This window comes from Euprymna scolopes, chromosome 21 (assembly GCF_053919585.1).
Source record: "Euprymna scolopes isolate OS-2025 chromosome 21, ASM5391958v1, whole genome shotgun sequence".
NCBI classification, from domain to species: Eukaryota; Metazoa; Mollusca; class Cephalopoda; order Sepiida; family Sepiolidae; genus Euprymna; species Euprymna scolopes.
In genome coordinates, this window is record NC_136502.1 from 79,508,731 (window position 1) to 79,534,344 (window position 25,614).

A 25,614-nucleotide genomic window follows, 5' to 3' on the forward strand; every position below is an offset into this window, starting at 1 on the left:
TAGGATCCCAACTATAGGTTAAATAGAAACCGATTTAAAAAACAAAAAAAAAACCAAATATATTCTATTAAAAAAATGTTCTTCAAAATCACTGGATTCGGCATTAAATAACCTGAAAAGGGTTGATATGCCATAAAACAAAAACAACCAACCAACTAACTAATCGTTGATAAGTTTTGGACTTTGAAGTACTAAGTTTTAGTTCCTTACATTAAGTGGCTTTATATCTTGTCTGGAGCGATTTCTATAAAAAAAACCCGTATGAATCAGCATAGTAAATTTTTTTTGGACCAGCTTGATTCTGTCATTTGCATTGGTTTCGATGATTCATTTTTGAATCTACTATTACTCATAGGAGGAACCACATGAAGGTTGCCAACATCTTTAAGCAAAAGTAGTTCTATGAAACCGACTGGATTCGAACTTGGAACACTCAGCTCGTTACTTCCTCAATGTCATTCATCATCATCAAAAACGAAATTTAAAAAAGGTAATTGCTTTTTAAAATGAATTATTCCAAAATCGAATATCGAATAATCGAATGCGAAAAAAAGTTGTGAAGTAATAAAAGAATTTATTGACATTACTAGCTTTAGGACCAGGATAAAAGTGTAGCATCTGTTCGGTTTTTAGTCAAGACATGACGAGTGATTAATTTAACACTATATAATGAGCACCCACTTTATGGCCACCTTGGCTATAAAATGGGTGTTTATGTCACGTTAAATTAATATAGAAAAGTGATCCCCCACTTTTATAACCATAATTTATTCATATCATTGAAATTACTCGTTTCCTGGGATTTTAACCATTATTTTCGTTTTCAGCACCCTCGAAAACCTATACTAATTTTAAAGATTTTTTATGGGTGGAAATATACTGCACCTTTACCAATATTTCAATCATAGTCATTTGTTTCCATAGTTTTACAAAATATCTGATATTTCCGCAAAACCTTTGAACTTGTTGCTATGGTTTCAAATGATCTGAAATAACAACAAGGAGTGACTTATATACCAAGACTTCAGCAATATTTCCCCTTTTGTCAAAAATATCATCAATGGAATATGAGGACTAAAGGCCAACAAAGGGATAGGAGAAACTTATAATGCTGCCATAAAGTAAACTCAACGTGGAATTTCTATTCTCTAGAAGTAAGAAAATGCTATGCTGTTATGTTTAATAAAAATTAATAAAATATATAAGTAGATAAAAATGATACAATTAAAAACCTATTCCCTTTCATTAACCGCAGAATTTCCACAGGTCTTACCAATAATAATTAAACACAATTAAAATGTTAACAGCAATCATATATTCTATAGATACAGGTCTTTCCGGTGTTTACCAGGGCAGGAATACTTTTTTTATTAGGAGCAGGGTCACAGTTTATCAACGCCCAAGGCCACTTGAGGAAAGGGATTAATGAGTTTCGGCTAGACAGTGAGATAACACAGTAATAACCGGTGTTAGTGAAACTTGGGTAAGGTTTAATTATTTAAGAAGACGGCTCAACGAGAACTTGTTTACATTAGACTTGAAAACGACCATAGTTAGCTGGGAAGCAACCCTATAATATTGTATTCAACAGATGGACAGTTCTCGGAAATAATCTTTGCTCATGGAATTTTTGATTAGTTTTAGGCACAAATAGAGAGTGAGTGAAATTGTTAACAATTGTTGTAATGAGGCAAGTTTTTATTGCAAATGCTTTAAAAGACGTGTCATGAATTGGAGCTCAGTCGAGCACCGTTTTCTGAAATAGAAAAAATGAAAATGTGCGTGCAAAATCTTTCTCCCTTTCTCCGCTTCCTCTCTGAAAATCCTCATCTCTGCACTCTCATTTCTTTTCTCTAACTCTCTGAGGGTTTGACCTAGTTTCAGTGTTATTTTTCAAACAACTTTTAGTATGGTTAAGAAAAATGAAACAACTGCATTAATTTTACCCTTAGTCACCCCCTGAAAGAACTAATAATACTACAGTATATATATATATATATATATATATATATATATATATATATATATATATATATATATATATATATATATATATATATATATTGCAATAACCAAATCGGGATCACATTGAATCAAGTGATGTAAGGTTTGTAAATGTATCGTGCGTAGTTACTGCTTTTTAGCAGGACACATGCACAGACAACGTTGTAGCTATTTTTTATATTATAAATGCCTGGCCCTTTTCCGATAGGAATTCCATATTCTGTATTTGGAGGATCTAAAGTAGCGACTCCAAAACCTTTTCTTGCTTGTGCCCCTCCTTGCTGCCGAGGCCACACCCGTAATACACCCCTCTCACTAATACCTTCACTCCATATAAGATCAAACACATTTGTAAACAACAATTCATCAAACATTATAAACACATGTCTGCATTTCTCAAATAAACCAGTCTTATTTAGATGGGAAATATGGAAATGGGGGCGGAGCTTCTTTGATGTTTCCCTGTGTTGTGTTGTGCATTTTTATCTCTGGACCTTTCCTTGTGTTTTTCTCTAGAACTTTCTTTGTCTGACATATCTTATATTATTTGTCGCTGATATTGCTTCATCTCGAAAACATATTTTATTTTTAAATTAATGTTTAAAAAAGTAACACTTTGATTACACTGAATCGGTTAAAAGTGAGTTTGTAAAGCCAGTTAAATATAAAAGTTGAACAAAAAGACAAAATCCGAAATTATTTCTTTTATGCGCTACTTTTTCTCTTCCCTGCTAAATTTACGGGTAAAATAATCATACTACTTGTCCTGATATTTGCTTTTGTTTATATATATATATATATATATATATATATATATATATATATATATGTATATATATATATATGTATATATATATATATATATATGTATATATATATATATGTATATATATATATATATATATATATATGATGATGATTGCCACGTCTTGTCAGACGAGTGCCACTCTCGCAGACACTTTCATGAACCCCAAAATGACTTTCATCGCCAGAGGACCATTTTAATAGACAAATGCCTGAGGGAGTATCTGTACACAGATGATGTTACAGAGTCTTAGCGTTATACGACAGCTAAGTCTCTCTCTCAGTTCAAAATGTTGAGATCCAGCAACAAGCAAGAGCAAGATAGTCAACAACAAGTTAAATTGCAGACCAGCTTAATGCGGGTACTGGTCTCCCGCTTTATGGGTTTTTAAATCAGAGATTTGCTTCTCCTAGAAAGGTTGCCTTCACCACGGCTTACGGGAGCCCTGTCCACCCCAACACACACATACATACATACACACAAACACACACGGTGCTAGTTGGCCGTTGACCCCGAAAAATATATATTTATTTCAATCTTTTCTTTCTTTATCATATTTGACTGAGAGAGAGAGAGAGAGGAAGAGAGAGAGAAAGAGAGAGAGGCGGACACGAGAGTGGTAGATGCCATATGGAATGAGAACAAAGGAGAGTGTCAAGTAGCATATAATGAGGGATAGCATGAATGATAGATGAAAATGTATTAAAAAAGGATCACGTGATGAGTTAATTGCAAATCATAACTCATTAGTGATGTGTGCCATAAAGAAACATAAAATCAACAGGTTTAGGTAGAAAGAATATATTGTACAAGAAAGTGAATACAAAGGAAGGTTTCTGGGTATTTACCAACTGTTACGTTAGGCAGTCTGCAGTTTCCCGTTAGGTTATGATATTTTCCCATGAGAGTATAAACTCTCAGGGTTTTTTTTATAATGGTTAGAAGGGTCCATTGTGAGTGTGGTTGTGCCAGCTTCAATTGAGGTCATTGTGTTTTGTGCCAATCGACAACAGAGTCCTCATCATTCTGCAGCCATTCCTGGTTCCCCCGACAAATACTAAAAAATGATTAGCCCAACAACTCCATGCCTGTCTTCATTGGTTTAACCTTCAGTTGGCGTTGTACTTCTTCTAGCCATCAAGTGTGATTGGGTTTTCAAACTTGTGGATGAATTCTGACTCAGGGCCTCAAAACCTGTAACCAAACTAGTCCTCTCGTTTCGGTTATGTTAAATCCTGCACTGATGGTGTACTTTGGAATTCGGTAAGAGAGGCAGATGTATAGGGCGCATTATAGGCAGTACATGTTGGAGACTTTGAGTGTCTGAAAATATATGAGAGTTTTTCCAAAGGTAAAGCCTTCTATTTTTTAACCCCAAAGTTGAAGAGCCACGAAGACGGGAGTGCTATCACTAAAACTCATGACTATTTGTGCTCAAATTTATTTTTGTACATAGCCACCACTATTCTCAATGTATTTTTCATTTTTTACCAGAGATCAATGATGGCTGTGCATGGGCTTCCAGGGTGTGTTTTCAAATTAAAGCCTCCGATTTTCTTTTTAACTCCAAAAGATGAGGAACTAATAAGACGGGAGTGGTACCATTAAAACGAGCGACCTTTTGTGCTTCAAAATATATTTTTCTACATAGTCACCACTATTCTCAAAGCACTTTTGCTATGAATTCAATGACACATCTCTGCTTCTGACACACGTCAATGACAAAGTTTGTTTTCTTTGAGTCTCGCACCGTCAATATTTGCAAAGGAGAAATTAAACTTTCAGGTTATGAAACCATAAGTTCAGTCATCATAACAATGCAATTTACAGTCCTTCCCTGATCCATTCGGGCGGAATAAAAATAGGAGGCTTTACTTTTGAAATGCTCTTTGTACTTTTTGCCGGGCACAGCTCTTGCAGCCGTACAGGCGTATAGTGCATATTAGTGCTTGATATATTCAAAATTTTGTTGTGAGTTTTATCTCTTGTCAAAACCGCAATCTACTTTGGAGGCGGCAGAAGACTGCGCAAGCGCAATCGATACAGATTACAATCTCATCCTTACTTTCCCCTGTGGTTGTAAAGGTTGAGCCGAGATACGTGAAATGTTCTACAATTCGATAATAATACATACTTTATCTTATTTACGTGTTTCGGTCGGTTGTCTTCATTTTTAGTTATAGCAGTCATATTCATAACATAATTGTCAGATGTACTTTCCAGCATTCTTCATGTACGTTTTTTGTCATAATCAAACCAAAAACTTACCGACTATCACAGGAAGGCCGCAGAATACAATAATCAAAACTTATTTTGAAAAATGGGATTGTTTTTAAAAATAAAAGTAACTGTTTATCAATAAAAGGTAACTCTGTATGCACAAATACAGAGTAATGACCTTTTTTTAGGATAGTAGCCATTAAGCTTTACAACGTGTAAATGTTGTAAATAACAATGATGCCTAATCTTTAAAATATTTTAAACTAGTTTACCTAACCGATGTTGCTACTAGTCTATTTATTTGCAGTTTGTTTTGCTTTTCTTGATTCTTTCTCGAAAATACTTTATCTGAGCTGGAATTATTTTTAAATGACCGCCAACTAAAAAAACAAAAAAGAACATAATTCTGTATTAGTCAACACAGGATTACTTCCTTTTGATTGGAAGAAAAAATTGTATTTTAAAAAACAAAAGAAATGACATGTATTGCAACAATATTTTATGACAATCTCAGAAAAGTGACTTAGAATGAATAATACTATGGTAAGCCTATTTTATTTAAGAAGGAAACTATTTGAAAATATTTCCCATCCGATCAAAGTATTTTCTGGGAAGAAATTAAATCGAATTACAATTAATTCTTTTTAAGAACATGCCACAACAATCCCCAAGAAAAATGGACTAACCAGAATCAAATACTGATTTTGTAAAAACAAAAACCATGAGAAACACTTTATATATTAAGTTATAATTTTTATTTTAAATTGTATTGTAAATGAAAAAAAAGAACAATTGCATACCTTTATCTATTCTTAGAGATAGATCATTTAACAGTCTTTTTGATGTCTGTTTGTCCATCAAATTGTGTTTTCCTTATTCATAATATTAATCTCACCTGTCTGTTTGAATGTATGTATGTATGTATGTATGTATGTATGTATGTGTGCATGTATGCCTAAACCTTTCGACAGACGCGATGAATTTTCACAAAGTCGATATCGTTTTTAAGTACGACCCTTCGGGCGACAAATATCGAAAAATTGGCTAAAAACATTAATTCCTTCACCCTCAACTGGGCACTTTCTACATGGAGGGGTCGCTTTTTTCGCCGATATTTTCGAAAGTCATCTCCTCTTTACGATTGACTAGCCTTAATTTAAACCTACGCCACTTCTGGTTTGGCGATAGGTGCAACAGCAAAGACGTCACGTTTATTTTCCGCGTTCTTTTCCTGTTTCACACTACAGGTTCGATCCTGCCTGCCTACTACCACTTTTTTTTTTTTTTTTTACAAAACACACACCTCTAAACACCCGGGCAATGCCGGGCACCCAGGCTCGTTTTATATAAAGGCCAGACTTACATCTAATGTGAGACGGGATACTACCTCCTAACATGTTACTCCTCTGAAAATTCGTTCCTAAATTCATAAAGGTCAAATGCTTCCTTTAAGACACCCAACATTTGGACAAACTTGGTTTGACACCAGGCCATTCCAGATTTAACACCAATTTATTTAACTGGTTTCGCGGTATATGAAACTGTAAATGTCCATTTTGGCTGTAAATACTTTGTCTTCACAGTTTTTAGATCTACTGTAGCAATATTGATCATTATACTTGATGTATATTACAAGATTGAAGATGACTTGTAACAGCTACATCTCTAGTGCCGCCGGCATCGCACAGATAGTCGATGTCTGACCTCGTTGATGTCTTCTGTCCAGATCACGTCAGCAAGATGCTAACAAATGCTTAGACATTTAACTTTGACCTCAGATGACAAAATGGAATAGAACCAGGTTTTTGTTTACAAGTCAGTAGCGTTCCTTAAGTGCTGGCAATAAAATAAAGGCAGCCTCGTTTTTAATGCTCTACAACAAGCATTTCTGGTGATGATAACGTCTATTGTAAGAACCTCAGATGAAGAGCCTTCAAGAACTCGTCTTACTCCCACAAATGAAAAAAAAAGTTTCTCTTCTTTCTTCTATGTATCTCACATCAAACAGAATTTTCATGAATAGAATTTTTTCTAAGAATTTCCCATATGTGTAACATATTATTACGAAACTGCCTCCCTACAAAATACAACATGGTCTTCTTCAAATCCAATGCCACAATATGCTTGTCGAACTGTTCTATTTTGTAATCAAAATTTTGCCCATTCCATTCACCATGAGATTCTTCATCAGTCAAATGACAATGAAATTATATTTTTTTACATAGAATTGTTTGCTATTCCTTTAAGCACACTGATATTATACAATAGATTAAGGATATAATTGTGGAATTTCCACAGGTCCCACTTATGAAACAAGGTACACCACCTGATATTGCCCAGGATGTAGCAAAATCATTGCAGTTATTAGTTTTTATTTGGTAGCACAGTTTAACACTGTGTAAGAGCCCGTGGCATAATGGATAAAGCATTTGGTAAAATTCAGTTATAATTACGCTCTTTTGACCGTTTAAGATTCAATTCTCAGTGCGAGCAACATTCAAAGTACAACTGCCAATTACTTAGGACTTCTACTCAGTCATGATTGACGGAACAAGAACACGCTACCCCTGTGGATTAAATAAAGAGTTCCATTCGAAATTCTGTGCAGATTCCCGAAACTCCATAGAAATCTTGTCAGTTTTGATAAGATACGTCGATCGAATCATTATGACAATAACACTCAAGATGAGAACAGTAGTCCAAAGAATCCAAATAATATGATTTTTTAAACTAAGTTGTAGGGTAAGTTTTCGTTTTAACAAAATAGTTATCACCCTTGAACTGATGTTTTTTTAAAATTTGAGCTGATTATTTAAAAATTACGAGTTTTCCGTGCTGTAATAAGTAATATTGAAAGGAAACTTGAGCCAAGTATATTATTATATTACCAATAACATGTCGCAGCAATAAAAAATGAAAAATTTGTCGATATTTACTTGGGCAGAGTTAGACACAAGATCGTTTTTACTGTGGGGGCACAATTCTGCATTATCATAAAAAATAGAAATTATCCCAGTCTAGAAGGATTTTATTTTCACTGACTGAGGACAGAAAAGATGAAGTGTAGTACCAGAACAGATATTACACTTGCTACAAATCAACTTTAAAAACCTAGCTAAAAATGCAATTTTATAAAATCCGACCAGACAACTTTATATATTGGATATACTTGAAATCAAAATGAGATGATGAATTTTACACAGAAAGCAAAGCCTCCCTTACGACCAAAAAAAAAAAAAAAATTTTTGTAAGAATATAATTTTTTGAAAAACAAAAAAAAAAATTAAAGAAAACTGTGTTCATTGTTTTAGACAATGGTGCTCTGAAAACACGCCCCGATCAATAGGCCGACTAGTTCATTGAACAATGATGCATTTTCATTTGATCTATTCGTCACCATTTCCAGTTATATTAATCTTTCAAGACCAAATCAGGAAATGATGGGAAGATGGAGTAAAGAACTTAACAAAGAGTTAACGTTTGTTTCATGTGCTTACATTGTTGGCGGAGGTATCCGTCACCAAGGTGTCCGTCTGCTGACTTATTCTCTTCTCAGATGTCAAAACGGAATTTAGAGGAACGGAAAATTGTGTACCACATTGAAACATGTTTTCCTAGATGCGCCCCCCTCACATCTCTAGGAGTGGCTTAGTAGCTGGGTCACTCGGGTTGTCCGTCACACACTTTAGTATGAAAACCTCAGTAAAATACGTTCTTTATTTGTTGAGCCTTGACTTTCAGACATGAATGTTAATCAATCGTTTCCTGTAGAAATAAAGACAAAAAAAAAAGAACATTCAAAATTTTTTGTTTATTTATTAAATCACCCTGAGTAAGGGCACACTGTCATTGTGAGATAAGGAGCTACTGTGATTAGTGGGGAGTTGGGCAGCAAGATGTATTTCAACGTTACATTTAAATTTCTGCATCTTGGTACAGTCAGGAAAATAGGGAGCAGGAAGGGAATTTCAAAGGCAAGTAGTCCGGAGAAAGAATTAATAAGGGTAAAAAGCTTATTCTGGAATGTGAGTCATAAAGGCTTAGTTCTGATGATTTCAGAAGAAGATATAACGAGATGTGTGAAGAACAGGAGACTTCGATGGTATTGCCACATTGAAAGAATGAATTAGAGATCTTAGATTAGTAGATGTAGAATAGATCAGGTAGAAGGTCCAGTTCACAGAATATATGGGAGGACGTGATTAGAACAGATTTGGTGCTTATTTTTTTTTATAGCATTTTCTTATAATGCTTACAGGGAGAAATAGACTTTTCTTTCGATTTTCATGCGTAATTTTGTCTTAGCATTTCTCTTGAAACCCCGACTCTTAAGTTTGAAATAGCATATTGTTGTGGGGTACAAATCACCCCTATTTGAGTACTAAGTGGAATCAACCAGTTCTATAAATACCACTGGTTTCAGAGACTAAATGGAGACATTCATACCATTTTTAACCGCATGCTACGAACACGTTCCTCTCATACCACTTTAATGGCTCCTGTATTCTTTATGATAAATACATATTATATTTTATACACTTTACACTACTTGTGGTTTCTTTCATTTGTGATCCCTAGCGCGGGTCTACAACATATATTTAATTAATTCTCATACTAGTTTACATCAATTCAGAAAGTTTGAAATAGTAATTTTTGGACTCTCATAGTTTAAGCTTTAGATTAAAAACCGACATTTTCTGATCTTATCTCATACTAGCAATAAGACCCAACGTTGCCCGGGATTGAATGATGATCAACGAATATTTCATACTCTAATATTTTAATTGTCATCAAAATCGATGCAATCGCCCATTTTTTAATAAAATCGATTGATTGATTGATTGATTGATTGGTCTACTTGGGGAGTCATTGTGGTGCACTGGAAGGAAGCTTCATATGCTTCTTCGCAGTGAATTAGTCCACAATAAATTGTAATCTACATTACACTGTAGAGAACCTACTGTTGATTTTATAAAACTATTTTTATTTATAATGGTTTGAATTAAAGTTTAAATTGCAAAAGTCAAGTATCATACTTCAATGGTACTCTAAACAGAAACATTCATTTCGAACGTGCCCCTATCATATCAAATACCCTACTTTTAATTTTATATGCCTGGCCTTACTACTTGTGCGGTGATAATGGCTGGAATTGAAGTTTAAAATGCAAAAACCCGGTATCATGGTATAATTCTGCTTTAAACAGAAACATTCATTTCGAGCGCGCCCCTGTTATATCAAAGAACCTACTGTTGATTTTATATGTTGAACTTTTTGGCTTGATAATAAAACTTCTCAAGTGCATTCATATAAGCTGTTTAAAGTGCTAACATCGGTTCAAATCGCGTTTCTTCTTTTATCGGATTATTTCAACTATCGACTATCGATACTTATCAAAGACATTCCAATACAAAACCTATCTAAGAACACTGCCAGGCACATAAAGTATATTTCTGTGAAATTTGATAAAATCAGCTCAACCGTTTTCGAGTTTATAGGGAACAAACTCACAAAGACAAAGTTCTTTTTTTAGATAATAGATAGGTAGATAGATAGATAGATTTACAATGTTAGGCAGAAGAGAAATGATGTTTTTAATCATTAATAGGTATAAATTTTCTTGTTTTTCTATTGTTATTTTTTAAGCATATACTTATTTATTTTGTATATTTTTACTTTTTATTTATTTTATATTTTCGGAATCTCCAGGAAGTCGGGGGAGAAGAGAAGGCGAAGAAACGGTTCATGCTTTCGGAATGCAAAAGTGAACCTGAAAATTGTTGGAGTTGCGCAGATCCCAGAAAATTGAAACAACATTCAAGTAAGTGCGTCTTTGGTTTTCTATTTGTTATTGTTAAATGTTTATGGTGTTTTTTACTCGTATAAATATCAACCAAATATATTTGCACAGATGAATCTGGCTTTATGCTGTAAATAAAGGGTCACAAAGGCGTCAAATGACTGACCCCGTGAAATTGTGGAAGCTGAGAGTCTTGGAAATGAGCAGACATAAAGGCATCCGTTTTCAGGCTGACAGAGTTTCTGGCTGGGGGGGATAAGGATAGTTTCAAAGTAATATGACGCATGTTTAAGATGAGCTGACATAATGTAAAAAATTAGCAATAAGTCTCTCTCTCTCTCTCTCTCTCTCTCTCTCTCTCTCTCTCTCTCTCTCTCTACACCTGTACACCATCTTTTGACCTTTCAGCCACTGGACAATCAAGTGCGGCCGATATGAATAAATCATTCATCATTTAAAAGATTGTTTTTGTTGTATGAGTTATTTAAATAATTGAAATTAAGGTAAGAAGTCTGTAGCAGCCTTTGTTTCGGCTAATGACATAGATTCGATTGTCTGAGAATAATAAACAGACGCAAACAAGATGTTGGTGATCAACAATGGCAGATATGATTTTAATTTGCTGGAAGTATTAATTATGAAATGATTTTTGAAAGTAAATTATTAATTAGGGGTCAACTTAGTGGCAGCCCCTGAAATTATGTAACATCTTTCTTATTTGACTACAGAAATCTATTAAATCTGTAAAGAGGAGTGATATATATATATATATATATATATATATATATATATATGTTGTGGCGGATTATGTGTTATATACGAATGAACTGATCTATACACAATAAATAACGGAAGACAAAGCTATATAGCGGGAGTTGATATTCAGGGAACCAACTGGACAAACAAACCTCACTTTTGTATGTTCCTGTCATTACATTTTGTCACACTATTTCCGTGTTCTGTTTTTTTTTTCTTTTGTAACCTCCTTAACAGGGCCATAACAATATATATATATATATATACTAGCAGTTCAGCCCGGCTTTGCTCGGGTCCTATGTACCGTTCATAACTGTGAATATACTTTATGTAAGACTTCAAATGTTTAGACCAAAATTTATCTGAGTAATTTCGTAGATACCGTTGAGGTCAATTTTTAAAAAATACTTTGACCCCAATTCTGACCCCTTAACATTTATTATTTTGGTCTCAAATCAAAATACAAAGTTTTAACCATGTCCAAGTTACTTACATTAAAAATTTCACGGCTTTAGACTCAAAATTGGCGGAGGAATTTGGTAGAATCTGCAAAGGTCAACTCTTTCAACTTTAACCTTTTGGCAGCCAAATTTTCGCCCCCAAACTGATTAAAATGCTTGCCGCATGTCTGAATACCCGCTATGTATAAATTTCAAATGTTTAGAGCCAAAATTGGCGGAGGAGTTTGGTAGAGTTTTCAAAGGTCAAATCGTTGAAATTTGAGCCCTGGACAGCTATATTTCTGGCCAAAATCCGATTAAAAAGATTTTCCCAAATCTCAATACTCCTTATGTCAAATCTCGAGTCTCTAGACCGAAAATTGACAGAGTTATTAGGTAGGGAAATGCACACGCACACACACATTGTCACTTTTATAGATATATAGACAGATATCTTAAAAAGTGAAAATGTATGTATGTGTGTGTGTGTGTGTGTGTGTGTGTGTGTGTGTGTGTGTGTGTGTGTGTGTGTGTGTGTGTGCATTTCCCTACCAAATTATTCTGTCAATTTTCAGTCTACAGACTCGAGATTTGACATAAGGGGTATCGAGATTCGGGAAAATATTTTTAATCTGTTTTCGGCCAGACATTTGGCCGTCAAAGGGTCGAAGTTCAACGATTTGACCTGTTAAAACTCTACCAAACTTCTCCGCTTATTTTGGGTCTAAACACTTAAAATTTTAGGTGTAGGTTACTTGGACATGGAACAGACTTTCTAATTTGATTTGAGCCCAAAACAACAAATGTTAGGAGTCAAAATCGAAGTCAAAGTTAAGAACAAATTTGACCTCTGCGGTGTTTACCAAATTACTAGTAAATTTTTGATCTAAACATTGGAATTTTTACATAAATTGTATCTAATCGGGTTTTGGCCGAAAATTTGGCTGCCAAGGGATCAAAGTTCAAAAGATTTTAGCTTTGCAGTGTCTAGCAAACTATTCAGCCAATTTTGTGTCTAAACATTTGAAATTTTACATAAGAGGTATTCAGACATGCATCACGTTTTTAATCAGTTTTGCGTGAAAATTTGGCTGCCACGAGGTCAAAGTTTACATAGTTGACCTTTGCCGACTTCAAAACTCCTCCACCAATTTTGGGTCTAAACACTTGAAATTTTAGATGTAGGTTACCTGGACATGAGTCAAACTTTTTAATATCTATATACATATGAACATAAAGTTATGAACAGTACATGGGGCCGGAGCAAAGCCGGGCTGAACTGCTAGTTTACTATATTTATAGACAATTATACCATACTCCCAATGCCTTATTTAGTAAATCAGCGACATTCGAAAAGCCAAGACTACTTTGGATGAGAAATAATATGTATTATATAATCTATAGTACGACTAACCTATCCTTTAGATGTATCTGTCATTTATCAGACAAAAGTGCCATAAGCCAAAACATTATGACACTCGCCAACTTTTTCTTTTCTTTTATATTTTAATGGACATATACCAACTATAATTCTTTTGATGAATATTGTAATAAATTCTAATGTAATGTGCTCAAACCTATTTTAATCTTTGTCTTTTCTGCAAGACATTTTTCTATTTTTTGCTCTTGGAGAAATATCGTTATAACCGCAGTCAATTAGCCTTAAGCTAACTGAGTCCTGCCTGTTTCATTAAATCAAATCGCATCGTATCAATTTCTTATTTTTATTGTACTGTTGTCGCAAAAAGAATTTCCTGCTTTGGCGATTGGCGCTTTATAGACAAACATTTTATGTACATTCATTTTTTTTACATTAAGTCAAATAGCTTAGTTAGTAGTTCCTATTTACAATGCCTCCCCCACGGGACAGAGTTAGACACCAGGGTCGTTTTTTAACGTGGAGAAAAGGAACAAAAATAAAAATTGTTTCAGTCGTGAAGGATTTCTCCTCCATTGACAGAGAACAAGAAATTGAAGTGCAGCATCCGAAGAACAGATACTACACTTTGAGGTATTTATTTACTCCCCCACTGAGCAAATTAGGCACAAGGCCGATTTTTAATGTGAGGAGTGAAGGGGAAATGGGGACCAACTGCCCGGGGAGTAGGAGGGCTGGATAGTGACAATTGGTATGAAGGGTTGCCCCTACATTGACCAAGGTCTTATCTGTGGGGTTTCCCCCACGTATAGTCTTTGCTTGCAGTATCTGCCGGAACAGATGGTATTTATTTGCTCCCCCACTGAACAAATTAGGCACAAGGCCGATTTTTAATGTGAGGAGTTAAGGGGAAATGGGGACCAACTCCCCGGGGAGTAGGGGTGTTGGATAGTGACAATTGGTATGAAGGGTTGCCCCTACATTGACCAAGGTCTTATATGTGAGGTTGCCCACACATATGGTCTTTGCTTGCAGTATCTGCCGGAACAGATGGTATTTATTTGCTCCCCCACTGAGCAAATTAGGCACAAGGCCGTTTTTAATGTGAGGTAAAAACCAGCTCCCCTAAAAGGGGTCACTCTGGTTACCAAAAATAATAATTGTCCCAGTATAGAGGGTTTCCCCTCCATTGACTGGTACAAATTATCTTAAGTGCAGTATCTGCCGGAACAGATGGTATTTATTTGCTCCCCCACTGAGCAAATTAGGCACAAGGCCGTTTTTAATGTGAGGTAAAAACCAGCTCCCCTAAAAGGGGTCACTCTGGTTACCAAAAATAATAATTGTCCCAGTATAGAGGGTTTCCCCTCCATTGACTGGTACAAATTATCTTAAGTGCAGTATCTGCCGGAACAGATGGTATTTATTTGCTCCCCCACTGAGCAAATTAGGCACAAGGCCATTTTTAATGTGAGGTAAAAACCAGCTCCCCTAAAAGGGGTCACTCTGGTTACCAAAAATAATAATTGTCCCAGTATAGAGGGTTTCCCCTCCATTGACTGGTACAAATTATCTTAAGTGCAGTATCTGCCGGAACAGATACTACACTTTGATCTTGGCCAAAAGGCCAAGTTAGTTAGTAACAATTAAAATACCATAGACTAGATTGTCCTATGTTGAAAAAAGCGCAAAATACTTATTCAATGGTGCCATTTTTACCCGATATAACGAAAATAAGTTCTCGTCCATTTTCTTCCTATCTCAACCCAAAACGTTTCCTGATCTGGGAAAAATGGTGGCGTCTCTAAATAGAGTGATGGACAGAATTAATGCGGTGATCGATTTCCTATGAGAAATAAAACACTGTTTAATTAAAATGACCGTTCAATGGTGCCGTTTTGTTTTGCCGTTTCTTTTACGCATACAAAATTATATTTAGTACTATGATTGAGGAATTACTTTATTAATTTGAACAAACCTGGTTTGATGATTAAATAACACAGATTTAAAATCGGGCAGAATGATAGTAACAATCGTGATCAGAACCAACACTACATATTAGAGAGTTCAGAACTATTTTTTTTTTGTTTTTCTAAAAAAAAAACAACAAAAAAAAACAGTTCTAAACTCTAGTAGATAGGATGATCACTAAAATCGAAACCGATTTATCAAAATCGATTTTAATGTTTATACTTTTAATTTTCTGTCTTTGAAAAAAAATATATCGCTATAACTCCAGTCAGTCAGCTTTTAGCTGGCTGAGTGCTGTCTGTTTCATTCGAACAAATCGCACGTATCCATTTCCTATTTCGATTGTACTGTTGTTACAATAAAAATTTTTCCTGTTTTTACGTTGATTACTGTTTGATCTATTATAATGAAGTCGTATTTCTGTTTTTCTTTTTTTTTTTTTTTGTTCACAATTTGATTAATATGTACAAAAGATAGACTGCTTCACAAATCAATTTTCATACTGAAAGTCGGACGTTTACATACTTGCATTACAGCAGGATTTCTCTCTATATTATTTATTTAAAGAAAATCTACATTAAAGACGTAACTTCATTTGCATATTGTATTTAAGAACATCTATTTTAATAAGTAACTCGATGTTATTGTTGGTTGTACTAGAATTGTCTTCATTGTTCTATTGAGCAATTTATAATATAAATCTCATCTGTCTGTTTAAATGTATGTATGTATGTATGTATGTATGTATCATGTGTGTCTGCTTAAAACTTTCGACGCAGGCGACAGGTTTTTAGGAGATCGGTATCGTTTTGAAGCTCGACCCTTCGGACGACAAATATCGAAAAATTGGCTAAAAACATTTATTCCATCACCCTCAACTGGGCACTTTTCTACAAGGAGCGGTTGCTTCTTTAGCCAATATTTCCGAAAGTCATCTCCTCTTTTCGAATAATTAGCCTTAATTTAAACCTTCGTCACTTCCGGTTTGGCGATGAACCCAACAGCAAAGACGTCACGTTTTTTCACGATCTTTTCGTCCTTCGTGGTACGGGTTTGAGCCTGCCTGCCTACTACCACTTTTTTTTTTTTTTTTGCTCAACACACACCTCCAAACACTCGGGCAATGCCGGGCACCCAGGCTAGATTATTTTAAGTTGATTTACTTCATTTATTTTTAATTTAGTTTATATTTAATTTAATTTATTTCTAATTATTATTAGCCTAAATTAATTGTCTTTGATAACGGATGTAAGTTTATTTATTAAAGCTATGAGGGCTATTTTCCCTGTAAGCTATTTCCCGCTTAATTTTCATAGACGAAAATTGATGTATTTTATGCTTCTATACATCCAACATGTGATCCACTTTCAGGTAAGTTAGGAAGATTCATGTATCTTAAATAGTATATAAGTATACTTCTAACCTGGTAACGCCGGATATATACAGCTAATGTATATAAACATTTTATGTACATTCTCAAATGTTGCAACCTGTAATAGGGTAAGGATTTAAATATAATAAAGTCGATTTCAAACAATTTAATGTTTTTAATAATAGATAATAATTTTAAATTATAAGAGGTCAATTTGCTTGTAGCATTGTTCCGTGCGTGTATCAAGTTCTTGTGGTTTTTAACTTTAAAATTAAGATGAACATATCGCGGCTCAAACCAAAATTATTGATCGAAATAAGCACCATCAGAATCTCGCAGAAAGTTATCAAGATGCTTGAAAAAATGGTAGTCGGTAGATGAGAAATCTGGAGAGTATGGTGGATAAGGCAGAGTTCCATAGCCCAATCCGTTCAACTTCTGAAGGGTCGGTTTGGCAACGTACGACGGGGCATTGTCCTGTATAAGAATAAGGCCTTTTCTGTTGACAAATGCTGGCTGTTGTTGTTGTCGAAGTTTCTGACACATTTCATCCATTTGTTGGCAGTATCTATCCGCTGTAATGGTTTCGTCTGCATTAAAAAACTGTAATGGATGAGACCAGTTGCAGACCACCAAACAGTCAGCGTAACCTTCTTTTGGTGTAACTCTGGTTTCGGGAAATGTCGTAGAGCTTTGTTGGCATATAACCACGCACCCGAGCATCGCCGGTTGTGGTAAAGAACCCACTTCTCATTGTATGGTCGAAATAAGGGTCATTTTTTGTGTCAAAGAAGGGAAGAGTACACTTCATAATGGCGCTTCTTTCGGTTGTCGTTTTATACGTGAGGAACCCATTTATCAAGTTTTTTGTTTTTCTAATCTTCCTCAAATGGTTGGAAATCGTCGTATACATTACGTCTAATTCAGAAGAAAGTTCTTGAATACTTGTGCATGGATTGGTTTCAACTAAGTGATCATTGTGAACATCCGATAGCGATCATTATGCTCATCATCTTCAAGACACTCTCGTTACCGCCACAAAATTTCTTAAACCACCATTGTGCTGTTTGTTTAGAACTGACTCCTATGCCAACCACTTCGTTTATATCACGAGCTGTTTCAGCAGTTTTTCAGCCTAGCTTGAATTGAAATAAGAAAATTATGCGAGTTTGTATTTTTCCATCTTGTATTCAACTTTCTAAAAATAAGACAATTGTTTCAAAACGATTGTAATTAAAACGATTAGATGGAGCGAAAAACGATGTTTGAAATGATATATCAGGTAAAGATATTACAATGAAAACTTATTTGAAAATACATCATTTGAAATCAAAATTTTACAAAATCTGCAAGAACTTTCTTGTCGACAATGATATGTGCTGGGTGCATGCTTTAGCAATGTGCTCGAATGGCAGACGTTGTGGTTGATAAGTGTTTGACTAAAAGAAAACAGAGGATTCACAGAGAATTGAAAATATCTTTGATTGTAGTTCAGCCACCTAGGAGATACTTTTGTTGTTTGAAATAAAATAATACTTCATTAAACTGGGGATCATACTGAGACTAACCTATTTGAGAAAAGTGGACACTGTCAAGTCGTTATCTTTAGTGGACACTGTCAAGTCGTTATCTTTAGTGGATATTTCTAGTAGTCAGCTTCTGAGTGGTCGAATGGTGACCACTGACAAAGACCAGCATCTAAGGTTTTCAGTCGGAGGTGAAGGGATTCAGGGAGATGGGCACGAAAGGCAGTTGGAGCTAGTATGCTGGGCAGGTTACAAGAAGTTGGAGCTGGACGTTTGAAGATGCATTTTTATTTTATGTTGAGGTCTTAGTGGACAGTTGGGCTGATGTGCCTCGCTGAACGAGATGTGCTCTTAGAGCTCTTAGCTAAAGAATTGTCCTAATGAGACGTATATATTTCGATTTTTTCTAACAAAAATCTCATTTTTCATGTTCAACCTTGGAAAACAGGTACCGTTTTCATCTCCAAAATATGATAAACCTTATTGTTTTAAAACTGGAGTTGTGGTTTTTGTTTGGAATAAGCATTCCTTCACTGAAGCACTGACTGAATCGATCAACGAGTAAAACAATTCAATTCATTTTTTTTTTTTTTCAATTTTATTTATTCTGGAATGGATTAAAATATTACATGTTTCATTGCCGTTAAGAAGGGCGCATGAAGAGGGATGGAGAGAAAAAAAAGGAAATCTAACAAAGAGGGAGTGAGGGGCGCTGCTAATTGGAAATAGTTGACCAGCATCTGTCCAACTTCGTCTTGAACTGATCCGTTGTTGGTGTAGTGACAAAATGTAGATGGAAGATGCAGCTTTTCACCGGTTTAGCCGAAATCTCTAATAGGGGGCTGCGGATCATGTCCCTTCAGCCCACATTCGGATGCTTGGGTGGAGAGAAGATCTCGAGCGAGTTCGTAATGGCCATGAAGGAGGCTAAAAGCCAAAAGTAGTTGGCCTCTCAGTCTTTGGCGCTCCAGTGAAAAAAGGTTCAACCGCTGCAGATGTGTGTCTCGTAAAGAAGGTCATGAAAACCTTGCACCGAGCAGGTTGCCAGCCTCCGCACTCGCTCCAGATGCTGAATGTCACGCACCAAGTCCAGGGAACATACACATACATGTTTTGTTCTTGGGGAATAATTGTTTCCGTTCTGGGATGGGTATTCTTCTAATATTAATATATAACTAGCGGGACCTGCGGAAATTCCACAGGAGGCTGATTCATATGTAATATATTGATGCTGGCATTTTGTAGATATTCAGCGTAAATGGAGACGCTCTGATATTATTGTAGCTATTTTGTTAAAACTGCAAAAGTATTTATTCAAGCTAGCAGGGAAGAGTGTGAAGAATTCTTGATAAAATTATTTATTAAAAAGATAGATTACTAAGGTGCCATCAGCTAAAATCGAAACCGAAATCAAGATTTATGAAGAATTCTTGGTAAAATTATTTATAAAAAAATAGATGACTTAAGTGCCATGAGCTGTAATTGAAACCGAAACCAAAATTATGAAGAATTCTTGGTAAAATTATTTAGAAAAAAAAAAAAATGGCTTAAGTGCCATCAGCTATAATCAAAACCGTAACCAAAACTTATGAAGAATTCTTGGTAAAATTATTTATGACAAGAAATGGAAGTACGTAACAATTAAACAACCCGGATGTAAGCGCGACACAGAAAATAACACACACCGTATCGTATTAATATATAGATAACTAGAATAGCTGTCACGTGATACATTTATAATAAGTTCTCATGCTTTTCTTCCAAGAAACGATAGTACATTTTTACTAGTGAACCAATTCATTATTAAGTGCATTTCTAATACATTCTTATTTTATGATCTATGATCATTCCTGGTCAAAGCCGAGTACTTCAACTAACCTCATGTAAATGTGGATATCAACAAATACAAATTATAATTCAATCAAGTTAAAGATGCCTCGAATGTCCATCAATCAAATAAAATAGAGAAATGTAAAAAAAAAAAACATCCAGAGAAAATGAACGACTCTCACATAGACAGAAAACGAAAAAAAAAAATAAATAAATAAATAAACGAAACAAAAACATTAAAAAAGAAAGTAATCGTGTCGGCGTCCATAAGTTGAATTGGTTTTTGTCAGGCAATGTTTGCGAGGAAATGAATGTGTGTAGACGTGTAATTTGTTTGAAAAGATAGGCATCAGCTCTTGTTAAGTTCAAATATGCAATACGGCATGATTCTGTTGCCTCAAAACAGATTCGAGTGATGGTGTGCTTCCGCAACCTCCAACCCATTCTTGCACCGGTGTACCTCTGCACTCACCATCGTCCCTCACCTCCCGGTCCCGCTCCTATTTCAGTTGAGTCCACAATCAACAGGGAGTATTATTGCTCTTTTGTACACTCTGGCAGAAAACAAGATACCCCCTCCCTAATTATTCTTTTCTCCCTGCCCGTCCAGCCTCTGGGAGAATGCGCATCATTTCCCCACTGCCGGTGAATCACAGAGGCACGAGAAACGACTTTCAAACGCATGACATTCTTCTGGGGAAAAGCAAACACAACGAATTTTAAACCAATCAATATAAAATTGTCTGTTCAAAAGACTGGTCGATTCCGAATATATATATATATATATATATATATATATATATATATATATATATATATATATATATATACAGAGAGATAGACAGAGAGAGGGGGGAGTGCTACATTAAGAGATTTCCCATCATATTTTCTTTTATAATTTTATAGTATTTAAAAGTTTCAAATTGTTGTATTTCCTTCCTCTTCGTTTCCATTAACATACTACTACTACTACTACTACTACTACTACTACTACTACTACTGATACTCACTGGGAGTTCTCGCACAAGACATCGTCAGAAATTACTCACTGACAAAGTCCGATGATGTTACCTGGAGTCTGGTTGGCGACAAATCCACCCAAATTTCTAGTACTCTTCACCTCTTTTGATAACCTTTGCAAATGAATTTGCGTTATCGCAACATTCGTTTATCATTGACTTCTCGCTTGGCAACGACCATTAGTCGTCACTTTCATTTAGGTGGAAATAAGCCTCTTCAAGGTTCCAGTCCTCTCTGCACTTATTCAGTGGAAGTCTGGTTACTTCTTTCTCTCCTCGATCTTTCTTTTATTCTTCTCGTCTATTTGGTGTGGTCTCAGTTGATGACGATACTAAACTGTTTATTTGGGGGTGGGGGATAATTTACAAGTTTGCTGTTTCAGTTATTTTGGTTTCATGTTGTGTTCCTCTGTCTTTTTTATTTGACTTTTGTTGCAGTTTTCATATTTCCAGTTTGAATCTGTACCTCATGTGGGTTAGTTTCCGCATCAGAGGGGTTTCCTCAATATTTTAGCTGTTTCCAGTATTTCCATCTATTGTATAGTCCCAATGTTCCTCTTGATTCAGATTTCTCCAAGTACTTTTTTTTTTGTTCTAAGTTCTTTGGGACTGTTCCCAGTGCTCCTACAGTTATTGATATCATATTGATTTTCTTTGTATTCCACATTGCTTTCAGTTCCACTTATTTGTTTCAGTTTCTGTCTCTTTGATTCTCACCCTGTGGTCTTCAATTTGGCAGTTTCCTCCCGGATCATTAATTATAATGACGTCCGGTCTTTATGCTTGGATGAGTTTATCTGTTTGTACCTCCATGCCTCAAGAGAATTTCGTTTTCGTTTTCCAGTACTGCCTTCGGTTTGTGTCTGTACAATCTGACTGCACGATTGAAATTATTATTGCATGTATCCACATAATGCATTACAAAGATATATAACATTTTATCAATCAGTTTTCAGTATTTACTGCAACAGTGTTCAATATATGCGTAAAATTAGGTAGTAAGTTATAAAAATATGTTTATGGCAATGAAGCTACACGAGTGGTTGGAAGTCGTCGTATCTACGATGTAGCTGAAGTTGTCTTTTCAGGGCGCAAGCCTGGGCATTGGTATGAAAAAGTTAGGTTGCCCAAGCATCAAGATCCCCCCCTCTCCGATCTCGCTGGTGTGTTACAGGAAAAAGGGCTGTCCCTTTCCATGTAAATAAGAAGAACATTAGATAAGTAAAAATAAGATTAGGATAAGCCGAGACTCGAACCTTGTAAGCTGGGTTAAGAAATAGAATGTTAGGAATCGGAATGTTAAAAAGGTCTTTTGTTAAATTCTATTATTAATAGTTATATATTGTTTATATCGTAAAAAGAATTGATTGCCCATTCTTTTATAAAACTGAATATTAAAAATGTCAGCTAAAAAGAATGAACAATAACAATTAAAAATATATTGTTAAAAAATAGGTTAGGTTAAAAAATAGGTTAGGAGAGGATTCTTTGTTTACAGAATTATGTTTTGGACAAACGTGCATAACCACGTGAATCGGTCACGTTTGTGAAACACACTTCTGACGTCATAGACAAAGAACGATTCTCCATATAGTTCTATAGGTTCGAATTTCAGAGCCAGTCTGAGTTGATTCTGCTAGTGAGTCAGCAGAGATCAGGAGAGTCAGTTGGCAGTCAGTGGTCAGCTGCCCCTTTTGAAGCGAAGGGTAGAAAGATTAAATATGTAGATCCCGAATTTGAATTCCTGACGTCATCACCATTCGACTGGTCCAATGAATAAAGTATCATCTTTGTGTTTTTGTAAAACTGCTGTCGTGTCATCTTTCAACACCCAAAAGGTAATGTGTTACACATCTTATTATGAACATTGCGTAACCCTTCCAAGAAAATGTATCTCCTCCTCCTCATCCTCCTCCTCTCTATATGTATTTCTCCTCCTCCTCTCTATATGTATCTCTCCTCCTCTCTATATGTGTTATAAGAAATATAAAAACTGTGCATCTATCACCCTATCACCTTAAAAAAGAAACATACTCAGAACTGTATACACATGTCCCTCTCCCTGTCTCTCCCTCATCATCGTTATATTCGTTTATTATATTGGCCCAATATGAACTCAATTTTTCAATCTTGTATTCAACGTTTTGAAAAGAAGACATAATGGTTTTAAAACGATTGTAATTTAAACGATTATATAGTGCGAAAAATGCTCTTTAAAATGATATATAAAATAAAGGTATTATAACAAAAACCTGTTTGAAAATACATCATTTGAAATCAAAATTAAAACTTCCGCAAAACCTTTCTTTCCAACCTAATAACAAATTAAAATTGTTATCACGTCTTGTGTTTCACGAAAAATTCTTAATGTGAATACTCCTTCTCCACGAGTGCCATTTAGGCTTTGATAAATCGTGATTCACTAGTCTAAACAGTGATCTTCCCTCCAAGTCTCCCTTCTCTATCTTTCTGTATAGTCAGCGGTGAATAGCGAAGTACGTCAATGTTAGTGTTTGAATAAAGCTGTCTACTTTCTCTCTCTCTTTCTTTCAATCTTGAATATCAGAATGCGCTAAAATTCTATTTCTCTTTCGCTCTCACATTCCCTTCTCTCTCTCTCTCTCTCTCTCTCTCTCTCTCTCTCTCTTTTCAACCAATAATGAATGAACCAATGATTATCATAAACGTATCTCACCGATAAAACAGAGCAAAAATTAACTTTTTTCTTACCAATGATGCAAGCTGTTATTTTTTTAAGTTCATAATTGAAAAATGTCTATATTTCACCAATCCTCCAGGCCGAAATTAGTATTATTTACTAACAATCGAAGTAAAGTACGTGTTGTTATCACAAAGAAACTATGCTACAACACTAATAAATAGGAATTGACTAGGTAAAATTAACTATCATTTTGTGAGGTAAATTGTTATTTAGGATTAATTTGGAAAATCTCTAGGGTTATAATCAGGATTCTGTTCTGGGGTTCGGGAAGGAGTGAGTCACTCTCTCGACAACAGCACGTTTCTGCCCTCTTCTTTTCCAATCGACCACACCTGGCCTCTCGCCACCAATGTCACACCACACAATCTGAACGTCAGTAATACAAAATTCTTTTCAAGAGAAGATGTTCACGACTCTTTTCTCTCTGCTGCCCCAGGGAATTTTTCCCTGCTTTTATATCCTCCTATCTAGAAAAAAAAAGGAAGAGACAGGAAAAAAAAATAGCTTCTCCCATCATGCTATGCCTCCCCAAGATGCCCTTCGCGTATACAAATGCGCTGGCCATCCTTTCCTTCTTCTATCTCAAAGAGCGATGCAGATACGCCCGATACGTTTCTTTCTTTTTTTTTCTTCTTTTCTAACCATATACCCTACAAAATCCTCACGAATAAATTTTGTGTATTAAACCACGTGACTGTTATTGTGTATGGTGTGACTTCATATCTTTATCCTGTTTTAAAAGTCAGTCTTATGCTGTGTTTTGCATCTGTGCCAGTTTTATATGAGGCAAATCTTGTGAACATCACGAAAATGTTTCGAAGTTCCTGCAAGAGTCTGGCAGGTTTCTGAATTGGCCAAGTCAGTCAGCTAAGCTAAATCCTATCGAAAATCTACTGAAGTAATTTAAAGTAAGAACATAACAAAGGAATGCTCGAAACTTAATTTCTCAACCGGAGTGGAATATAATTGCAGTTAATTTCTGGACGAAACTTACTTCAAAGTATTCAAAATGTCTGCCTGTTGTCAGTACAAATAAGTGACACCTATTAAATATTGAAGAATGTTTATCAATTGACTTCCAAAACTAGTGCAAGCTATTTATAGGTCGAACGTGTTAACAAATTAGTCTATGCAAGCAAGCAAAGGCTTACTTATCTCTTCCTGTTCATATTAAATATTTATATGTTAAAAACGTTTTTGATTTTGTTTTTATAGTGAACTATCGGGTGGGGAGGCTGGTGTTGCCCGGTCGTGAAATACGATTAAATAATAAAAAAGAAATGGGACTTGGGTGCCATCAGTCAGATATGAAACCGAAAACAAAATTTTGTAAGTCAAAAGAAAAAGAAAAGAAAACATAGCAGGGGTGACGCCCAGCGTTGCCCGGGCGTGAAAAAAAAGAAAAGGGACTTGAATGCCATCAGCGAGAAGTGAAATTGAAAGAATTGATTATATAATGTTATTGATTATGTAATGTTATTGATTATATAATGTTATAAATTGAATTTTAAAAAATTTAATGCTGCAATATTTAAAGTTATAAATTTATTATATTTTTACTAGAATATCTTGTCCTTTTCTTTTCCAGTTTTAACAACTAGTTCTTAACAACTAGTTTTAACAACTAGTTCCAGTTCTTAACAACTTCCAGTTCTTAACAACTAGTTTCCAGTTCTTAACAACTAGTTTTCAGTTCTTAACAACTAGTTTTGACAACTAGTTCCAGTTCTTAACAACTAGTTTTAACAACTAGTTCCAGTTTTAACAACTA

General features: G+C 35.2%; 1 protein-coding gene across 2 annotated transcripts in view; it reads left to right on the top strand.

The window, feature by feature from the left end:
- LOC145242521 (protocadherin beta-13-like) overlaps window positions 1–25,614 on the top strand; it is a 1,864,148-nt gene that overhangs the window by 1,058,970 nt on the left and 779,564 nt on the right. The window contains exon 7 of one of the 2 annotated variants that reach the window (XM_080105591.1): window positions 10,739–11,157. In XM_080105591.1, coding sequence (XP_079961717.1) covers window positions 10,739–10,915 — 177 coding nt within the window. In that variant the 3' untranslated portion in view covers window positions 10,916–11,157. Of the gene's footprint in view, window positions 1–10,738; window positions 11,158–25,614 lie in introns of those variants that run through there. The other variant, XM_080105590.1, reaches the window with a different exon arrangement.